Source organism: Taudactylus pleione, unplaced genomic scaffold (genome assembly GCF_031769625.1).
Source record: "Taudactylus pleione unplaced genomic scaffold, aTauple2 ptg000019l, whole genome shotgun sequence".
Taxonomy (NCBI): domain Eukaryota; kingdom Metazoa; phylum Chordata; class Amphibia; order Anura; family Myobatrachidae; genus Taudactylus; species Taudactylus pleione.
Window position 1 is genome coordinate 20,223,314 of NW_028284421.1, and position 21,708 is coordinate 20,245,021.

The 21,708-nt window shown below is 48.2% G+C and overlaps 1 protein-coding gene across 1 annotated transcript in view; it reads left to right on the top strand.

Moving 5' to 3' along the window:
* The first annotated feature begins 2,892 nt into the window (after positions 1-2,892).
* The window catches only part of LOC148540393 (uncharacterized), a 147,132-nt gene continuing 128,316 nt past the window's right edge, over positions 2,893-21,708 (top strand). The window contains exon 1 of the mRNA XM_088444600.1: positions 2,893-2,940. Within this exon, the coding sequence (XP_088300726.1) occupies positions 2,906-2,940 (35 nt within the window). The 5' untranslated portion in view covers positions 2,893-2,905. The remainder of the gene's footprint in view (positions 2,941-21,708) is intronic.

Genomic DNA, 21,708 nt, shown 5'->3' on the forward strand with positions numbered 1-21,708 from the left:
GCCCCCCAGTATTATGCCCCCCATTAGCATGCCACCCAGTAGTATGCCCCCCATTAGCAGGCCCCCCCAGTAGTATGCCCCCAATTAGCATGCCACCCAGTAGTATGCCCCCCATTAGCAGGCCCCCCCAGTAGTATGCCCCCCATTAGCAGCCCCCCCAGTAGTATGCCCCCCATTAGCAGCCCCCCCAGTAGTATGGCCCCCCAGTAGTATGGCCCCTCAGTAGTATGGACGCCCAGTAGCAGACCCCCCCAGTTGTATAGCCCCCCCAGTAGCAGACCCCCCCAGTAGTATAGCCCCCACAGTAGCAGGCCCCCCCAGTAGCAGACCCCCCCAGTAGCAGACCCCCCCCAGTAGCGCCCCCGGCCCTTGCACAACTTTCACAAGTTAAAAAAGAAAAAAACTTACCTGATTCCTGATTCCCCGCTCCCGCGCCGTCCGCTCTGCTGAGCCTGTCACACACTGCGGAGGGAGCCGGAAGACGGAGCTCATGTGTGAGCTCCAGCCGGCTCCCTCCGTGCAGCAGCCAATGAGAGTCTGTGTGACTCTCATTGGCTGCTGTAACAAACACACAGCTGCCGCTGGCGGCTGTGTGTTTGTATCTGTGTAGGGCAGAGCGCTATCACAGCGCTCTGCCCTACACAATAGGAGACCTGATGTCGGATTCTCTAGTGAGAATCCGACATCAGGCGGCCGCCGTTCGGCCCCGAACGGGGATCCGAGTCAGGCGGTGAACACCCGAACAGGGTTCGGGTGGACTCGGTTCCCCAATGTTCAGAGCGGTTCGGATTCCACAGAATCCGAACCGCTCATCTCTATTGGACACTAATCAGATGCCACATTATTGTTATTTTACTGCTCATTATAAGCTGAAATTTTTTTTTCTGAAACAGAAAAAATTAAAAACCAAAGATATTATATGGGTATTATTACAAATAATCAGAGTGATTTGTTTTGACAAATTTAAAAGCTGAAAATTCCGAGGCTCCGGAGCTGGCAGAGACTTGGCCTTGCATGCATTGACAATACAGTGATTTAGAAAAGTGGAGAAGTTGACCATAACAAGCTATCAGATTCCAGCTATGTTGTCAGATATCATTTACGATATTTGATTGCAATATAGTGCAAAATCAGAAATGACTGTAAATAAAAATGACTAAAAAAAAATCTAAGATCCCGATTTAGTGTCGACAATCTTAAAACATCAAGAAATAAACACAAAGTTTATGAAAATTTTAAACCATATGTATTTTTTGGAATTCTCATTTTAAATTTTTTTTACCTTGAAATGGTGACTTCAATAAGCCTAGTCATGTGGTATATCAATTAAAGCCTGTTATTTTATTTTTTTTTGTAATATCTTTATCATGGCCTGAAAAAATGGTTCTAAATATTTCAATGAGTGATATTCTTGTTATAATTGTTACTAATCTTAAATGGTGCTCTAACCAATCAGCTTCTTACTGTCATGTTTTAGGAGTTAGGAGCTGATTGGTTGGAGCACCATTTAAGATTAGTAACGAGCAGCGGCTCCTACCTGCCCTCTTAGATGAGGGGGGCTAACACCACCGAGAATCACTTACCCTGCCCTGGTCCCATGCCTGCTGCATAATCGCTCTGACAGGCGCCGGGACCTGCGCATGTGCAGTAGCGGCATAGAGCTGCTCCGCGCATGCGCATATGACCAGCTTCCAAAGGGCTGTATCATCTGCAGCCCCAAGGAGCCGGGTAGGGCTGGTAGAAAAGCAGAGAAGCGGCTTCCTAATGGAAGCCGCTCTCTGCTAATAGCAGCCCGTACAGGCAGTCCCAGGGGGAGGAGACACCTCCCCCTGAGACTGCCTGTTGTGACTGGCAGGTGGCGCTTCCAATAGGAAGCCACTGTCAGTCACAGTGTAGCCAGAGCAGTCATGGACTGCACTGAGGGCCTGATTCAGAGACGGACGCTATCTGTGGACGCTCGTTCAGAAAAAGGGGCTGGCTATTTAAATTGAGCGCTCGCTCTTTGTGGTCTGTTGACGCCTCTATGTCTGAGCGAGCGTCCGAAACATGCGCTCGCTATTTTGTAAAGACGCCCCTTGGCCGCTCGCATCATACGTCATCTACGCCATTTATTAGATTAATCGAGTACATCGAAAGGCGTATGAACTGCTCGCTATTCTTGTGGTAGCATTTTCCTACCGCAATCATGCGAGCAGTTCAGGCTAAAAGACAACCAACTGACGTGGTCGATGACGCTGCTTTGTTAATTATGCACACCCTTAAAACGCCCGTTTTGACCGTTTGGCACGCCTGCGTTCGGATCTCCACTCCCCGTTTTCAAGCACCTTCCCCTGTTACCACCCACAAACGCCTCATCCTGTCACTCAAATTAGCAGGCATTCGCTATTTTGCTAGCACGCGATTTCCGACCGCACTGACTGGTTGGCGCATGCGTATTACGACCCATACGCATGCGTAGATGTGCGAACATCGCTTGGAGCAAACGAGCGGCCACTTACGAGCGGCTCTGAATCAGGCCCAGACTACACTGAGGTGACGGATTTTACTGGGGGGGTTGCAGCCTCACAGCCCCTAGGCAAAATCCGCCACTGGTAACGAGTAATAAAAATAATATCACTCGTTGACAAATATGGGCCTTGGTCTTTTGACTTTTTGACAAATTTAAAACTGTGGGAAGCTTTGGGGACACAAGGCAATACATTTTGCTATTACAGTAACTGCAGATAACTGGACCTAAGAGGGAGGAGTAAGTGCCTCTATCTGCACTAGAGCCACACCTGCATTTTAGAATTTCAGAGTTCCTGATATACCTGAACAGTATACATTTGGAAACCAGCTTTGTTACATTTCATTTGTCCTGTTTATACAACTACGGTTTGGATTGTAGTGGAATGCAAATAAGGAAATGATCCACAGATTGGGAACTGACCATAGACAGAGGTAAGACAACAACTCTCTTTCTTTGAGTAAACCATATTCTGTATAAAATGTCTCACTTTAGATAATATTAATAATATAATATATATAAAATACAGCAAATTCTGCAGATAGTGGTATAAGTTTGTCACCAAAAGCATTGTAGTTATTCTGGTGTTAGAATGAAACTAACAAATACACAATATCATGTTAATCAAACTCAATTCCTATCTGACAGTGATGATGACTAGTTGAGATGAGTCAGTAAATCAAATCTGATACAAATAAAGAGAACAATTTTTAACATGATGTCAATTAAGTGAATGTTTCAGCATATAATAGAACAGGTGCAGGCTACCTCCGGTACTCCAGCTGCTGTGGAACTACACATCCCAATTTGCCCTGGCACAGTTTTTCTATTAGAGCGCACTAAAACGATGACAGGGCATTCTGGGATGAGTAGTTCCACAACAGCTGTAATACCACAGGTTGCCTATCCCTGTAATAGATAACTACTTTTGTGGAAAACTTTATTTTCATAGTTTTTTCTATTTTGGCAAAAGTTGTCAGGGCTTCCAGTTCAGTGCATACTCGTGACCTGGCAAGCCTCATATGCATTCGACACATGAGATATTAAATTAAGCCTTGCCGCTGTCAGGCTAGCACACCTAAGAAGCAGATGATCGCTCAGCTGCCCCAGCTAAGATATACATTAATGGTAAACTGATGTGTTAGAAGATTTTTCATCCCTGTTATACTATCAACAGTCTTTGTTAAATAGACCCTAAGGGCTCTCTTTAGTAAGCATAGAAACAACTTTCTCCAGCATTTTAGCTTGAGAAAAGACATTGCTTTTCTTCTCCCCATTTATAGAAGAGAAAACTGAAGTGAGATCGCTGAGTTCACTGAGCTTGTTTTTAATGTTTTTTCTTAGTACTGCAGCCCCATAGGTCTCAATGGGGGATGATAACTTATGCTATTTTCCGTATGGAGAATAGAAAAACATATATTTGTGTATATAGATAGATAGATAGATAGATAGATAGATAGATAGATAGATAGATAGACAGACTAGCTGGGATACCCGGCATTGCCTGGGTTGAAGACTGGACTCTGAAGTACACCGGTAGCCTTCATTTATTTACATTGTCCTTGCCTATAACCCCATTCCATTGATCCTGAAAAGGACCCCATTGTTTGCTAACATGTTTTCGGTGTTGTTTTGGTGCTGGCCCGCCAGCTGATTACAGGTGCGTACCGGCAGGAGGACATGGAGAGACAGCGTCTCTGGTCGCGAGGAAATCAGAGCTCACAAACTGGCTTCTGATTGGACTGCCGGTCCGTGAGCTCCGTTTGACTTGCAACCGATGCCAGATTCAAATTGTGCTGGTGTTGTCTGTCCATGTCTGCCGCTGCCTGCCGGTATGCTAGCTGTAAATAGCTGGTGGCCCGAAACCAAATCCAAACTTGCTGGCTGCTGATGGCACGCAGGTGGTGGTGAGAGGCTGCTGGAGGGACACAGGAGGTGAGTTGCTGGGGGGGCATAATGTGTAAGGGGGATTTCTGTGTGGTATAATGTTATAAGGGGAATTAAAGAGTGGCATAATGTGAAAGGGGTACTACTACTGTGTGGAATAATATGTTATTTGGGGCACTACTACTATGTGTTATAATCTATAAAGGGCATTACTGTGTGGCTTAATGTTATAAGGGGAATTACTGTGTGGCATAATGTGAAAGGGGTACTACTACTGTGTGGAATAATGTCTTATATGGGGCACTACTATTATGTGGCATAATCTGTAAAGGGCATTACTGTGTGGATCAATGTGTAAAGGGCATTACTGTGTAGTGTAAGGGGCATTACTGTGTGGTAAACTGTGTAAGGGGCACTACTACATAATGCCATAATGTGTATAAGGAGTACTACTGCATGACATAATCTGAATGGGCTCTGTATAGCATAACATGAATGGGCTCTGTTTGGGGGCAAATGTATATTTTTTTACCTCTGGGGGGCCCTTTTAAAATATTGCTATGTGGCTCCCGAAGTTCAAATTACACCTTTCTATGCAAACACAGATGGCTGACTAATATATATGGTCACTTTAAAAAGGACTAACTCTGGATTTAATTGAACTTGCATGAGTCATAAAGTTTGCTCATCCTAAGAGATAACATTTGTCAGACTGCCAATTTCCACTGGAACCAGCCCCTAATCCTGTGTAATGTAAGTGTCCCCAGTTTTAGATATTGTGTGACAGTGTCCCTGACGAAGTTCAAACATAGGAAAAAACCTAATCCTGGTCAAGTTACACCACCATACCAAATATGGTGGAGCTAGGTCCAAAATTCTTACTGTGCATCATTCTCTGATCAAAATTAAGTCATCAAGAAAACATGATTACCTATTTTTGGTTGCGGTCTGTGGCGAATGTCAAATCTAATGTGCATGGCGCATGCCCCAGTTATCACTGAACACGGTGTGCACATTAGGCATTATGTGTAACCAGGATGAATACCAGGAAAGGAGGAGGTTAAGGATTAGATATGGTATGGGAGAAGTGTGGAGAGCTGGAGGGAGAAAATGAAAGGGAGGAAAGCGGACTGGGAATGGTCGGCCAGGGAGAGGGCAAGACTAGGGCGTCAACAGAGCAGGTGAGACTAAGGTGGCTGAAGTATGGGCAAGACAGGAGCAGCAAAAGAGCAGTAGAGAAGGGGCAGACAGAGAGCGGGCAAGACCTGGAGGTAAAGGACACAGTATAGGGAGGAGGAGGGTCCCCGGAACTACATAGAAGGAGGGCAGCAGGGGACATAATTAAGGCAGCTCTTTAAATCTGAAGCCAATCAGCAGTTAGAAAGCATTAAGTCGCTGAAGCCTGGTATAAAACCTCAGACAGCAGATCAGTGGAATAATACCTGTCATCTGCCCAATTCTCGTGCCACACATCACACATGGAGAGAGAAAAGACTACTGCAGCTCATTGGCAGCAGCCACCCTGGACTCTCTGCAGCCCAGCATATAACAGCATGTGCTGGGGTCGGGAGGCTGGCTGAGCAGCAGCAGGCTCCTCACTTTCCGCTCGCTGCTATAAAACAGCCATAACTCTAAGTAAGAAGTGTTATGGGGGGTGACCGTACTGATTGCCCATCCCACCCTCACCCCGTCTCTACCACTGGACACTGGTGAGTGCTGGGCAAAGATCCTGGAGAGCATATTTCAAACTATTACCACATTTTTTGCTAAATAGTCCCCTAAGTCTCTGACAATGCCATTACTAGTTAATTGGTAGAAGTGTCTACAGCCCAGGAAGCTTTACTCGAACAGTCAAGCTACTGTACTGTATTTGAGTAAATGTCATGTTAATTACAATGACAATTACAATGTAATGTAAATGTGAATTTTCAGTTTGTTAATAATAATAATAATAATAATAATAATAATGATAATGGTAATAATAAAAATATTGCAAGAGATATCAGGCAGTGTTCTCCATGCTGGGATGCCGGTGGTGTTGGCAGTGTAAGGGTGCCATCAGTGTTCTCCGTGCTGGGGTGCCGGTGGTCAGCAGTGTGGTGTCCAAGAAGCCTAAATAGGACATGTTAAACCATACAGTTTTTTGTCTATTGAATGTCATGTTAATTACAATGACAATTACAATTTAATGTAAATGTGAATAATAATAATAATAATAATAATAATAATAATAATAATAATAATAATAAAAGTATTGCAAGAGATGTCAGCCCCAGGCTCATACTAACAGATCTGGCTTTTGTCAGTGTCTGGGTTAGTATTGGACTGGTATGATATGCAGATTTCACCTGCCAGATGTGCATGGATTAAAGCAGTATTTTTGTGCATGGGTTAAAGCAGTATTTTTGTAATAACTCCACGCTGTGCCCATTGATCCCAGCACTGTTCAGTATCAGTGGTGGTGAATACAGATATACTCAATTGACAGCTATCTACTGAATGATTGATACCCTCTGTGATCTCATTAGACTGACTATAACTTTGTAGGCTTAGAAGTGACCCAGATTGCCTGTAGAAGAAAAAGTCCAAAATTCATAGAACAAGGTGGATACAAGAGCCTTACCATATTCATTGATATGCTATTTTAACTTAAATTAGTGTTAGTGCAATCCAACATCTAGTTGTCTACAGTGGCGGATGTTACCTAGAGGCTGCAGCCCCCCCTTTCCCCTCCGTAATGCCCATCACACATTATTCCACGCACCGTAATGCCTATAACACATTATTCCACACACCATAATGCCCATTACACATTATTCCGGGAATCGGTATGAAATACCTCCAGCGGCATGGTGCCTAACCCTAATCCCCCCTCTAGGTGCCTAACCCCCCCTTCCCCGCTGCCTGAACCTAAGTCCCCTGGGGGGGTGCCTAACCCTAAGTCCCCCCCGGGGGTGCCTAACCCTAACCCTCCCTCCCTCTAGCCTAACCCTAACCCTCCCGGGGGGATGCTTAACCCTAAGTCCCCCCCGGGGTGCCCTAAACCTAACCCTCCCCACCCCACGGCTGTCCGCTCGTGGCACCCGGCATCCCTTCGATCAGGATGCCGGGCGCCGGTCTTTCGGTGTCGGGGAAATGTCAGGCGTCTACATATAGACGCCCAACATTTCACCCTTGCCGGGATATGACAGTTGGGAAGCCGGCTGTCGCTATTAAGGCAGCCGGTTTCCCGATTGTATACCATTATTCCACACACCGTAATGCCCATTACACAATATGCCACACATCATACTGCCCAGTACACATTATTCCACACACCATAATACCCTTTACACTGTATGCCACACACTATAATTACCTTTACACCACACACTGTAATGCCCATTACACATTATGCCACACACTGTAATAACCATTACACATTATGCCACATGTATTTTTGCCTCTGACACCATTTTATGCCCCACAGTAAGGCTTCTAATTACTTTTAAATGACCTGCTCATTATCAGCGGTTCCATGCTTGTTGTCAGGGGTTCCATGCTCGTTGCCAGGGGTTTAATGCTCATTGCTAGGGGTTTCATGCTCATTGTCAGGGGTCTCATGCTCTGTGTTCCATGCTTGTTGCCAGGGGTTTCATGCTCATCGCCAGAGGTTTCATGCTTGTTGTCAGGGGTCTCATGCTCGTTGTCAGGGGTCTCATGCTCATTGTCAGGGGTTTCTCGGGAGAAGATGCAACTTTCTGCATCTTCTCCCATCAGTGCCAGCATTCCCGGCACTTCCGTGTAATGCTAGGTGCTATATGCTGCCGTAACAGATTCTAGAGGTCCAGTAGGACCTCTGGGACCTGTCTCCTCCTTGGCTGTGGCCATTTTTGGAGGGACGTTTTCAGCAGATTCCATGTGGACAGCTAGTCTGCATGGAATCAGGTAGCCCCCAAGCCTCCACGGGGGTCTGTGGTGGCTATTGTTATGCCCTTAGGGAGGTGTTTTCTCCCCTTGGGACTGGGCTGCGATTAGCAGAGAGTTTGCTCTAGTGGGAAGCCTCTCCTCTGCCTATCAGACAGCCCTATCAAGCTTCTAGAGGCTGCAACTGATGCAATCGCTAGAAGCCGGTGTTAAGTCCCAATGCCGCATGTGTGCATGTGCTAGTCTTTGTGCCTGCCAGATCCGTTGCAGGCCCCGGGACCTGGCAGCCAGGAAGGGGCTACAATGTCTCCTTAGTGAGGATAGAAGCCTCGGAAGCCCCTCTTATCTAAGTGGGTAGGAGCCGCTGCTGGTTGTCTATTATTTCTATTTAAGTACTCTCCACTACCAAATTTATTCACTTGGAGTGTGTGCACAAATATTGTCTAGAATGTGATTTAAAAAGACAATATTAAATACAAAATGCGCCTGGTTTTGCATTTAATATTATTGCAACTTTAAATGCCATAGACAGCACCACTGAGAATTAAAGGCTGCTTAGCAAATATACTCCCTAGCTTCTGTGCAATGTTTCAGTGCAATTACACATACCATACAGTCAATCTGAAACAATAAGGCAAAGAGACAATTGTCCATACTTGCCGACTCTCCCGCAATGGCCGGAAGGCTCCCGAACATCGGATTGCACTCCCAGCCCTCCGCCTGCTTTCTTTTTCGAGCTTGAGTGGTAGAGATTCAGAAGTTTTCTGAAATTTTAAATCTTGTGTAAGAAGTAGATATGTGCACCAGACCATTTTTGCTGGCTTTGGTTCTAATTCGTTGTCCAGTTTTGCCAAAACGCCATGACTGGTTTTGTTTTGGATTTTTTTCCAAAAATTGGCAAAAAAATCTAAAATCCCATAATTTGGGCCTTTTTTTGTTCCTAGAGTATTATTAACCTCCATTAATTTCCAGTCATTTCCACTCAATTTTGGCCACCTCACAGCTCACAATATTGTTCACCAATATAGACCAAAGGCGCTGGCTAAACTAAGCAACAGAGCAGCGGCACAAATACACGGCAGTTATAGCTGTTTAAGAATGTTTTGCAAATTAGTCATGTATTAGCAATTACCAATCAAACCAACTCACAAGTACTTTCAATAGACAACAATCCAACACAGAAATTTACTAAGAATCATGCGTGGAATATCATTGCTCTAAAGTAGTAGTAGTTAACAAACAGCGAAGAAAAAAAAAACTCCCTCTTTAGGGCCCTGGGCCACTGATGACTGGCACTTTGTGCCCATGGGAAGCCCCGATCAATCAGCCTTTTTGTTGAGCAGTTCCCCAAAATCTCCCCAACCAAAAACTCTGCGTTCTGTACATACGGGTCAGAAACAGAGCAGGTTACAGTGTGGGTCATATACAGTGTGGCATACAGTGTGGGTCGGATACAACCTGAGTCAGTTACAGCGCAGGTCAGATACAGTGAAGATTACATACAGTGCAGGATACACTGTAGGTTGGATACAGTTTGGGTTGAATACAGGGAAGCAGTCGGGAAGTCGACGGACGAAATCCCAACCGCCGGCTTCCCGACTGTCTAATACTGGCAAGGCACTAAAAACAGGTGTCGAAATCTCGACGCCTGTCATTAGACCTACGCCGGGAGCCTGACGCCCGGCATACTGAACGAAGGTAAGCCGGGTGCCAGGCGCGGACAGCCGCGGGGGGGAGGAGGGTTAAGTTTTAAGGGCTCTCGGGGGAACCCCCCTGGAGGGTTAGGTTTAGGCTAGGGAAAGGGGGGGTTAGGGTTAGGCACCCCCGGGAGAGGTTAGGGTTAGGCACCCCCCCCCCCGGGAGACTTAGGTTTAGGCTAGGGAAAGGGGGGGTTAGGTTTAGGCACTTAGAGGGGGGCTAGGATTAGGCACTGTGGGGAAGGTTAGGTTTAGGCACCCCTAAAGGAGGGCTGGGGTTGGAGGGGCTAGATTAGGGTTACTTACCTTTAGAAGCAGTCGGGACTTCCACCCCTGCCGGGCTAGCGCTGTCAGGATTTAATCCGCCGGCCATGCAGTCGGCGGGATTACATACTGATCCCGGATACAGTGCGGGTCGAATACAGTGCAGGTCGGATACAGAGTGGGTTACAGTGCATGTCAAATACAGTGCGGGACTGATACAGTGCAGGTTGGATACACCAATGGTGTACTGACAGAGGGTATGGGCGTTGTTCTCAGTGCGGGGGTGCAAGCGTGGTCGGCAGTGCGGGGCTGACGGTGGTGTCAGTCGTGAGGGGGTGGTGGTGGTGTCCTTAGTGCGGGAGTGCTGGTGGTGTTGGCAATTCAGCGGTGACGGTGGTGTCGGCAGTGCGGGAGTGGTGGCAATGTCGGCAGTCCAGGAGTGCCGGTAGTGTTCTCAGCACAGATGTGCTAGCAGTATTGGCAGTGCAGGAGTGCCAGCAGTGTCCTCAGTGTGGGAGTGCCGGTGGTGTCGGTAGTGCGAGGTTGCCAGCGCTGTCCTTAATGCTGAGTTACCGTCGGAGTCGACAGTGCATGGGTGCCGTTGGTGTTCTCCATGCTGGGATGCCAGTGGTGTTGGCAGTGCGTGGGTGCCAGCAGTGTTCTCAGTGGACTGGTATGATATTCAGATTTCACCTGCCAGATGTTCATGGGTTAAAGCAGTATTTTTGTAATAACTCCACGCTGTGCCCATTGATCCCAGCACTGTTCAGTATCAGTGGTGGTGAATACAGATATACACCATTGACAGCTATCTACTGAATGATGATTCCCTTTGTGATCTCATTAGACTGACTATAGCTTTGTAGGCTTAGGAAGTGACCCAGATTGCCTGTTGAAGAAAAAGTCCAAAATGCATAGAATAAGGTGGATACATGAGCCATACCATATTCATTGATATGCTATTTTAACTTAAATTATTGTTAGTGCAATTCAACATCTAGGCCCTCATTCAGAGCCGGACGCTCTGAGCAGAGCGCTCGCTCTGAATGAGGGCCGTCCTCCATAAAAATGGAGCGTCCTCCTGGATGCTCGTATAGCTGTGGGTCACCACCCACAGCCTATACGAGCGTGCAGGTTGATTGTCGCGATGGTCTTGACCATCGCGACCATCGCCACTGCGAGCCGGAGCCTGCGGTTGAGTTTCTCAACCGCAAGGCCCGGAGTGATTTTGGCTCTATCAGAGCCAAAATCACTCCCACTGACACGGCTTCTGACGGTAGGCGTTCCCTTGGGAACGCCCCCATCTGGGAGGCATGCCCCCGGCACGCCCACAAAAGGGGGCGTGCTGTCAATCAACATTGACAGCACGCCCCCTTTGATCAGACACAACGAGCGATGGAAAGTCCTTCGCTCGTCGCGTCTGGCGCATGCGCACGACGGAGCTCCCTCCGTCGTGCGCATGCTCAGTGCACACCATCGACCCACTTGCGAGCGGACAGCCGCTCGCGAGTGGGTCTGAATCAGGCCCCTAGTTGTCTATAGTGGCGGATGTTACCTAGAGGCTGCAGCCATAACCCCCCCCCCCCCACAGTAAAATCTGCAACCTCAGTGAGTCAGTGCAGTCTGTGACTGCAATAGCTACACTGTGACAGGCAGTCCCCAGGGAAGGTGCAGCGGTGTAACTATGAATGTTGCTCCCCCTGCCAGAGAAGTTTCTGCCCCCCCATGGCATTTTGGTAAAACTAACAGGGCCATTTCTAGGCAATTTGGCTCCCAGTGCAAACAGTTAAAATGCGCCGTCACCCCCCATAGACAGATTATTTGTCATTTTTCCTCCTTATAGTAATGCCCCTTACACATTATGCAACACTCCGTAATGCCCATCACACATTATGCCACACACCGTAATGCCCATTACACATTATTCCACACACCGTAATGCCCATTACAGACATTACACATTATTCAGCACACCATAATGCCCATTACACATTATTCCACATACTATAATGCCCATCACAAATTATGCCATACACCATACTGCCCATTACACATTATTCCACACACCATAATGCCCATTGCACATAATGCCACATACCGTAATGCTGATTACACATTATGCCACACATCATAATGCCCATTGCACAATATGCCACACGCCATAATACCCTTTACACAATATGCCACACACCATAATTACCCTTGCACCACACACTGTAATGCCCATTACACAATATGCCACACACCGTAATGCCCATTACACATTATGCCACACACTGTAATAACCATTACACATTATGCCATATATATCTTTGCCCCTGACACCATTTTATTCCCCACAGTAAGGCTTCTAATTACTTTTAAATGACCTTTTCATTGTCAGCGGTTCCATGCTTGTTGTCAGGGGTTCCATGCTCGTTGCCAGGGGTTTCATGCTCATTGTCAGGGTTCTCATGCTCATTGTCAGGGGTCTCATGCTCTGGGTTCCATGCTCATTGCCAGGGGTTTCATGCTCGTTGTCAGGGGTTCCATGCTCATTGCCAGGGGTTTCATGCTCGTTGCCAGGGGTGCCAAGTTGCTGGTGGTGTCGGCAGTGCATGGGTGCCGGCAGTGTTCTCCATACTGGGATGCCGGTGGTGTTGGCAGTGCATGGGTGCCATCAGTGTTCTCCGTGCTGGGGTGCTGATGGTGTCAGCAGTGCGGTGGCAGTGGTGTCCTCAGTGTGGGAGTGCTGACGGTGTCGGCAGTGCAGGAGTGTTGGCAGTGTCCTCAATGCGGGAGTACTGGCAGTGTTGGCTGCGGGTGGCAGTGTCCTCGGTGTGGTGGCGGCTGCAATCTTGTATCCGTCAGCCCCATTAAAATCTATGGGGAAGCGTTGTTTGGCTTAGAGCTGTGAAAGAAATCTCACTCAGCCAATCTGCGGTCATCCCATTGAGTTCAATGGGAGTTTGGAAAGTGGCGCCCCAGCCAAAACTGCAAGAACCGACAGCGGAATCTTGAGGTCTTGGTTTTGCTATGGATCTGAGGCAGAGAGAGAGATCCAAGCTGTGGCACGGATCGACTCAGATCCCGGAAGTTCGGGTGTGTTTGGATTCCAAGGAATCCGAACCACTCATCTCTACTTCTTAAGAAGCCTTAATAGGACATGTTAAACCATACTGTTTTTTGACTATTGAATTTTATAGCTTTTATAAAGTTAAAAGAAGGGTGGACAGAGCAAGAGAGATGAAAGAAAATGCTGAGGGAAAGAGGGTAAATATGCTAAGAATGAAGGGGAGACACTGAGGAAGAGAAGGGGCATCACTAATGATGAGAAGGAGGACACTGAGGGAAAGAATGGGAACACTGAGGTTGAGTGGGGGGACACTAAATGAAAGTTGGAGGATACTGAGGGAGAGAGGGGGATGCTGACGGAAGGGGGGCACTTTGGGAGAATAGGATAGCTGCTGAGAGAGAAGGGAGTGTTCTGAGGTAGAGAAGAAGGGGATGCTGAAAGCTGGTTGCTGTGTGTGGTGGAGGGTGGTGATGGGATTGACTGCTGTGTGATAGGCGGGAAAGAGAAAATGGTAAGTTGAAACACAGAACACTGAGGGCCTGATTCAGACCCGCTCGCGAGCGCTGAGCGCTCGCAAGCGGGTCAGTGGTGCCCTAGAGCACATGCGCACGACGGAGGGAGCTCCGTCATGCGCATGCACGAGACCCACATAGCGACGGCCAAGCCGTCGCTATGGGTCTCGCACCAAAGGGGGCGTGCTGTCGATGGTGAGTGACAGCACGTCCCCTTGGTGCGCGTGCCGGGGGCGTTGCTGCCCAGATGGAGCGTTCCCATGGGAACGCCTACCGTCTGGGGCCGGCCTCACTGACATCACTAGTGATGTCAGTGGGAGTGCTTTTGGCTCTAAAGCTCTAAAGCCAAAAGCACTCCTGGGCTTGCAGCAGCGAGACCCTACCGCCGGGTCTCGTTGCAAGCCCGATGGTCGCGATGGTCTTGACCATCGCGACCATCTTTTTGGCCACTCGCATAAGCTGTGGGTGGTTACCCACAGCTATGCGAGCGGCCAGGAGGCCGCTCCAATTTTAGGTAGGAGGGCCCTGATTCAGAGCGAGCGCTCTTGTCAGAGCGTCCGGCTCTGAATCAGGCCCAGAGTGTATTGCAATTTGTAACATATATGCTTTAGATTGAACAGGCAAAAAAAATCACATTATAACTAATGTGCGTGGGATAGCGTCATAAAACTAATTATCATCTTATCAAAGTAGGAATTCGTCCAGACACTTGGCATGACTTAGACGCTCCGCCACAGGTTGCAATTCCGTGCTTGAGCACTGTTTCCAAAATTTGGTGTTTCGGGGCCTGCTGTCATTCAGAGGCGTACGCAAACCCAATGGTTGTGAGATATACACATGCACAGATGCCACTCAGTGCATGTACAGGTCTCGTTCAGTAAAATCATTCACAGCGCCCTGGATGCTGCGGGGGGGACCACAAAGCAGAGTTGCAGAAAACCCTTTGCATGTTGCCCCTCTTTTCTGGGTGTGCTGAAGCCAGTGGCACAGTTTGACACAGTTACACTGGCTTCAGAAGCATGAATTCACTCTTATGAAGCCAGTGAAGCTGCGTCCAAGCATGCGGCAGCTGTGCTTAAGACAGTAGAGCCTTACACAGAAGTTCGATGTGTGACCGATGCTTCTGCTTTTGTACGTAAGTGGCGGAAGCGAGACACCGGAGGTGGGTGTCTCAGTGCATAAAAGACATCAATTAAGTCATTAGCATATTTTCGCAAGTCCACTGCGCACAGAATCACAGCTGCAACAGGATTTGTGTCCATCTCTGAACCAGGCCCTAATAGTATACTAAGGCCCTCATTCAGAGCCGTACGCTCTGAGCAGAGCGCACGCTCTGAATGAGGGCCGGGCTCCATGAAAATGGAGAGTCCTCCTGGACGCTCGTATAGCTGTGGGTCCCCACCCACAGGCTATACGAGCGTGCATTGTGATGGCCGCGATGGTTGTGACCATCGCGACCATCGAAATTGCGAGCCGGAGCCTGCGGTTGAGGTTTTCAACCGCAAGCTCCGGAGTGATTTTGGCTCTATCAGAGCCAAAATCACTCCCACTGACATCACTAGTGATGTCAGTGGGCCGGCTTTTGACGGGAGGCACGCCCCCGGCACGCCCACCAAAGGGGGCGTGCTGTCAATCAACATTGACAGCACGCCCCCTTTGATCGGACACAACGAGCGAAGGACTTTCCTTCGCTCGTCGCGTCTGGCGCATGCGCACGACGGAGCTCCCTCCATCGTGCGCATGCTCAGTCCATAACATCGACCCACTTGCGAGCGGACAGCCGCTCGCGAGTGGGTCTGAATCAGGCCCTAAGTACTGATTTTAGGATTTGTTTTTTGTTGCAAAGATATTGGTTGATTGATATAAAGTAGAAAATTAAGCATAACGATGCATGATGCGAGTTACTCATGTAGGACCTTTGGCCCTGATTCAGAGCTGGACGCTCTGACCAGAGCGCTCGCTCTGAATCAGGGCCCACCTCCATTAAAATGGAGCGTCCTCCTGGACGCTCGTATAGCTGTGGGTCACCACCCACAGCATATACGAGCGTCCAACAAGATGGTCGCGATGGTCTTGACCATCGCGACCATCGGACTTGCGAGTGAAACCCTGTGGTCGGGTTTCTCAACCGCAAGCCCTGGAGTGATTTTGGCTCTATCAGAGCCAAAATCACTCCCACTGACATCACTAGTGATGTCAGTGGGGCCGGCTTCAGACAGTAGGCGTTCCCTTGGGAACGCCTCCGTCTGGCAGGGACGCCCCCGGCACGCCCACCAAAGGGGGCGTGCTGTCAGTCACCATCGACAGCACGCCCCCTTTGGTGAGACACTCCTTCGCTCGCCGGGTCTCGCGCATGCGTACGACGGAGCTCCCTCTGTCGTGCGCATGCGCAGTGGGGAACATCGACCCACTTGTGAGCGTACTGCCGCTCGCGAGTTGGTCTGAATGACCCCCTTTGTCTTTTGCCTTTCACCAAGATTATGTACTTTTTCCTCAATATTGCAGTTTAATTCGCTAATGATGTACTAAGGGCCTGATTGAGAGAAGGACGCAATGCAGATGTTTATGCAGTTGCACAATTATCAGTGGTCTATGTATGCGTCTCAGTCACGCTGCGCAGGCATCAAGTTTCATTACCAATGTTGCTCGCAGAGAGGATTTATTTGCAAAGTGATTGACAAGACAGGGACCGTTTGTGGGTGGCAAGGGGGGTGGTGACTAAAACACAGGCATATTGCGTCCATTTTCACAGTGTGTCTCAGACTGCGACTGACATCCTGTACGCAGAAAAAATGGCTCCAACATCTCCCATTTTGTGCAACCATAGGGTGTACTTAGAAGTCTGATAATCAACTGACCTGCGTCTGATGCTGTGTCTTCCTAGGCAGTTGCTTGGATATGCAAAGCCGCCAGTGGGTGTCTCAATACAAATCATGGGGGCTGTTACATTTGCATATTTTTGCTCATTCGCTGTGTAAAAACTTGCAGCAGTGGCAGCATTAGCACCCATCACTAAATCAGGCCCTAAGTCGATAACAGAGTAATAAGCTAAGCACATAGGATTAGTACAGCACAATAAGACAGATATTTTATGTAAAAGTCGCATGGTGCAGCTAAGTCTCAAAGTCTATGGCTAGCCAAACCGAGCTATTTGGCGCGATTTGAGGATAGGTGTATGAGACACATCTATAAATAACAAAGCATTTAGCAAAAACCAGTGTTGGGTTAAACTAACAATAACCTAAGGGTACACAAAGGAACACTGTGTTAAAGGTTGGGCCCTGGTACCTTGGAGGTGTGGAAACCTGGCCAGGCCCCATTCATGGTACGGTACATCCAGGGGCGTTTCTAGAGAGGAGGAGGCACGTGTGCAGTCTCTGACACGGGCCCCCTCCTCTACGCCCGGCGGCCGGCAGCGCACTGAGCTGTGCGCGGCCAGCGCCGGAGTTATAGACTCTGGGCACTAGAGTGTGCCCAGAGTCTATAGTGTATGCACAGATCACAGGGAAAATGGCCACGACGGCCATTTTCCAGTTGTTTTACAGCGCCGGACGCCAGCGCCGATGTGGAACTCCGGAGAGGTAAGTAATATTACGGGTGCAGGGTGTGCGATGTGGGACCCCCCTGGACCCAGGGGCCCGTGTTCCTGCACCCATTATAGATACGCCCCTGGGTACATCATCTGCTGTAGCCATATTGGGGTAGTGGTAAACGCCGTCTTTTTTTTTTTTTTTTAAGTGCCATATTGTTTAACTAGGGCAGTGGTTCTCAATTGCAGTCCTCAAGTACCCCCAACAGGTCATGTTTTCTGGATTTCTTTAATCATACAAGTGAGTTGATCTATTTTTCTGGATCAATAATTATCCCACATACTTTATTTCCACAGAAATAAAACCTGAAACCATGATCTGTTAAATCATAAATGTACTTGAGGACTGTAGTTGAGAACCACTGAACTAGAGCAAACACTGTTGCATGTTTAATTGTTTATAACTCAAGATGTGCCCTTTGACCCTCATTGTGTATTTTTCAAGATCCTGGGCCAAATGTAATAGCTTGCAAATTGCAAATGGTAAGATGTCAGCAATTTTTGACCTGGTTTTGCCATTAAACAGAATTGCTGTTTTAAATCACACCTCTATATTGCCAACATCTCCACAATGGCTGCACAATGGCTCACAGACTATTACATTTGGCTCTCTATAGGTAAACAGAACCTGGCAGGGGCATATCTATAATGGGTCCAGGGGGGCCCCGCACTGCACACCCTGCACCCACTGTATTACTTACCTCTCCGGAGTCCCACGTCAGTGCGGGGGTCCGGCGCTGCAAAAATGACTGGAAAATGGCCGCCGCGGCCATTTTCCCGTCGTTTGCGCATGCGCAGTACAGGGAAAATGTCCGCCACGGTCATTTTTCCAGTGACCAGCGCATACTATAGACTCTGGGCGCACTCTAGTGCCCAGAGTCTATAACTCCGGCGCTGGCCGCGCACAGCTGAGTGCGCTGCCGGCTGCCGGACAGAGAGGAGGGGGCCCGTATCGGAGACTGCACACGGGCCCCCTCCTCTCTAGAAACGCCCCTGGAGCCTGGGTTATCATGACTGTCTGGTCCTTGAGCAAGACAAACACAGGAGGTTTGTCATACTTAATTGTACCAAAAGTATCAAAGTGGGCCGCGTTTGTATAGTTATTTCACAGTGACAGGCATATCATTATAGAAACTGAGGGCTTGATTCAGCAAGGAACGCAGTTGCTAATGCGCACGCAATTGGCCAATTGTAGCGTTCTGCGCATGCACCGCAGTGCGTGTGCGCAAACCGGCCACTGCTATGGGGACTGTGATCGCAGTGACCATGCATACCCAATGCAGAGTGATTGACAGGAAGTGCCGTTTGTGGGTGGTGACGGGGTGGTGGTCGGCGGAATGCAGGTGTGCCAGTACGTTGAACACCGTTAGAGGGGCGTGCAGATATTATCCACTGCGATGGACTACACGGCCAGAGGTTTCATAGCGTGCATAGAAGTTAGCAATTTCTGAGCAAGGTCAGTGCTTGTGCAAGTGTGCGTGAGGCTGCGATAGTACTCGATTGTACTGATGGTTACGCAACATTACGGATGTGTGCTAATTATTTGAATTTGGATTTGGTTCTAATTCGTTGTCTGGATTTGGATTTGCCAAACCTGCTGTGACTGGTTTTGGATTTGGATTTTTTATAAAATTTAACAAAGAAGATTCAAATCACATAAATTGTTTTTTTTTTTATTCCTAGAGTATTATTAACCTCAATAACATTAATTTCTAGTAGGGATGAGCGGGTTCGGATTTCTGAAATCCGAACCCCCCCGATCTGAGTCGTATCCGAGTCAGGCTCGACTTTTCCCGCCTAACTCAGATCTGAAATCGAGGCAAAACGTCATCATCCCGCCTTCCGGATCTCGCGGGTTTTGGATTCTATAAAAGGTCCCCGCGTCTGCGCCATTTCTCACTCCGGCTGTGGACAGTGAAGAGGGAGGGTGGGAGCTAGGGCTGGCTGGGCTGTGTTGTGCTGCTGTTGTCCATAGGGGCTGTGACCACTCAGTCCATAGGCGCTGACTGGGCTATGTTGTGCTGCTGTTGTCCATAGGGGCTGGCTGGGCTATGTGTTGTGCTGCTGTCATAGGGGCTGGCTGGGCTGTGCTGTGCAGTCAGTTGTCCATAAGGGCCACTCCAAAGTCTATAGGGGCTGGCTGGACTGTGTTGTACAGTGTCTCATAAAGGCTGTAGTCCTAAAGGGGTGCTGTAGTGTTGTCCAGGGGGTGATCTGTGCATCAGGGGTGCTCCCCCAAAGTGAACTCCAAAAAAAAATATTTTTTTTTTTCTGTGTTTGTGAATTGTGTGCGCAGTAGCCGCACGTGCATCAACAAAGTAGCGCCAAGCGTGCGCTTGTGTCATAAATCAAGGGCCAGCTGGCTTGTCCGTTAAAGGGTGCTGTAACCCCCAAAGTGCACTCCAAAAAAAATATATATTTTTTTTGTGTTTGTGAATTGTGTGCGCAGTAGCCGCACGTGCATCAACAAAGAAACACCAAGCGTGCACCTGTGTCATAAGTAAAGGGCTGGCTGGCTTGACCGTTAAAGGGTGCTATAACCCTTAAAGTGCACTACAAACAAAATAAAAAAAATATTTTTTTTGTTTGTGAATTGTGTGCGCAGTAGCCGCACATGCATCAACAAAGGAGCAGCGCCAAGCGTGCGCATGTGTCATAAGTAAAGGCATGGCTGGCTTGTCCGTTAAAGGGTGCTGTAACCCCCAAAGTGCACTCCAAACAAAATAGAAAATTATTTTCTGTGTTTGTGAATTGTGTGCACTGTGGCTGCACGTGCACCAACAAAGGAGCAGCGCCAAGCCTGCGCCTGTGTCCCATAAGTAAAAGGCCGGCTTACTCATCTCTTAAAGGGTGGTGTAACCCCCAAAGTGCACTCCAACAAAAATAAAAAATTATGTTCTGTGTTTGTGAATTTTGGGCCTGATTCAGAGCCGGACGCTATTTGCGGACGGTCGTTCCTAAAAAGGGGCTGGCTATTTAAATTGAGCGCTCGCTCATTGCGGTTTGTTGACGCCTCTATGTCTGGGCGAGCGAACGAAAAATGCGCTCGCTATTTTGTAAAGACGCCCCTTTCGCATCACACGTCATCTCCGGTATTTATTAGATTAATCGGGTACATCGAAAGGCATTTGAACTGCGCGCAGTGTTTGTGGTAGGTTTATCCTACCTATATCACTGCAAGCAGTTCAGGCTAAAAGACAACCAAGTGACGTGGTCGATGACGCTCCTTTACTAATTATGCACTCCCATTAAACGCCCTTTTTACCGTTAGGCACGCCTGCGTTCGGATCTCCACTCCCCCGTTTTCAAGCACCTTCCTCTGTTACCAACCACAAACGGTACATTCTGTCAATCAAATTAGCAGCCCCTCACTGTTCTGCGAGCGCACGATTTCCTACCACAATGACTGGTTTGCGCATGTGCATTACGACCCATACGCATGCGCAGTTGTGCGAACATCGCTCATAGCGAACGAGCGGCCCCAAAGTACACTCCAACAAAAATAAAACATTTTCTTCTGTGTTTCTGAATTGTGTGCACTGTACGTGCATCCTCAAAGCAGCAGCGCCAAGCGTGCGTCTGTTAAAGGGTGGTGTAACCCCCAAAGTGCGCTCCACCAAATAAAATAATCTTCTTTTTTTCTGTGTTTGTGAATTGTGTGGGCTGTAGCCGCACCTGCGTCCTCAAAGTGCACTCCAACAAAAATAAAACATTTTCTTCTGTGTTTGTGAATTGTGTGCACTATACGTGCATCAACAAAGGAGCAGCGTCAAGCATGCGCCTGTGTCCCATAAGTCTATTAAAGGGTGGTGTCCCATAAGTAAAGGGCCGGCTGGCTCATCTCTTAAAGGGTGGTGTAACCCCCAAAGTGCACTCCAACAAAAAGAAAAAATTACTTTCTGTGTTTGTGAATTGTGTGCACTGCACGTGTATCCTTAAAGCAGCAGCGCCAAGCGTGCATCTGTCCATTAAAGGGTGGTGTAACCCCCAAAGTGCACTCCAACAAAAATAAAATATTTTCTTCTGAATTTCTGAATTATGTGCACTGTACGTGCATCCTCAAAGCAGCAGCGCCAAGCGTGCGTCTGTCTGTTAAAGGGTGGTGTAACCCCCAAAGTGCGCTCCAACAAAATAAAATAATCTTTTTTTCTGTGTTTGTGTGTGAAATGTATAGCTGTAGCTGACATGACTAGTGATGTCAGTGGGAGTGCTTTTGGCTCTGATAAGGCCAAAAGCACTCCAGGGCTTGCGGCAACGAGACCCTACCGCAAGAGACCCTACCCATCGCGACC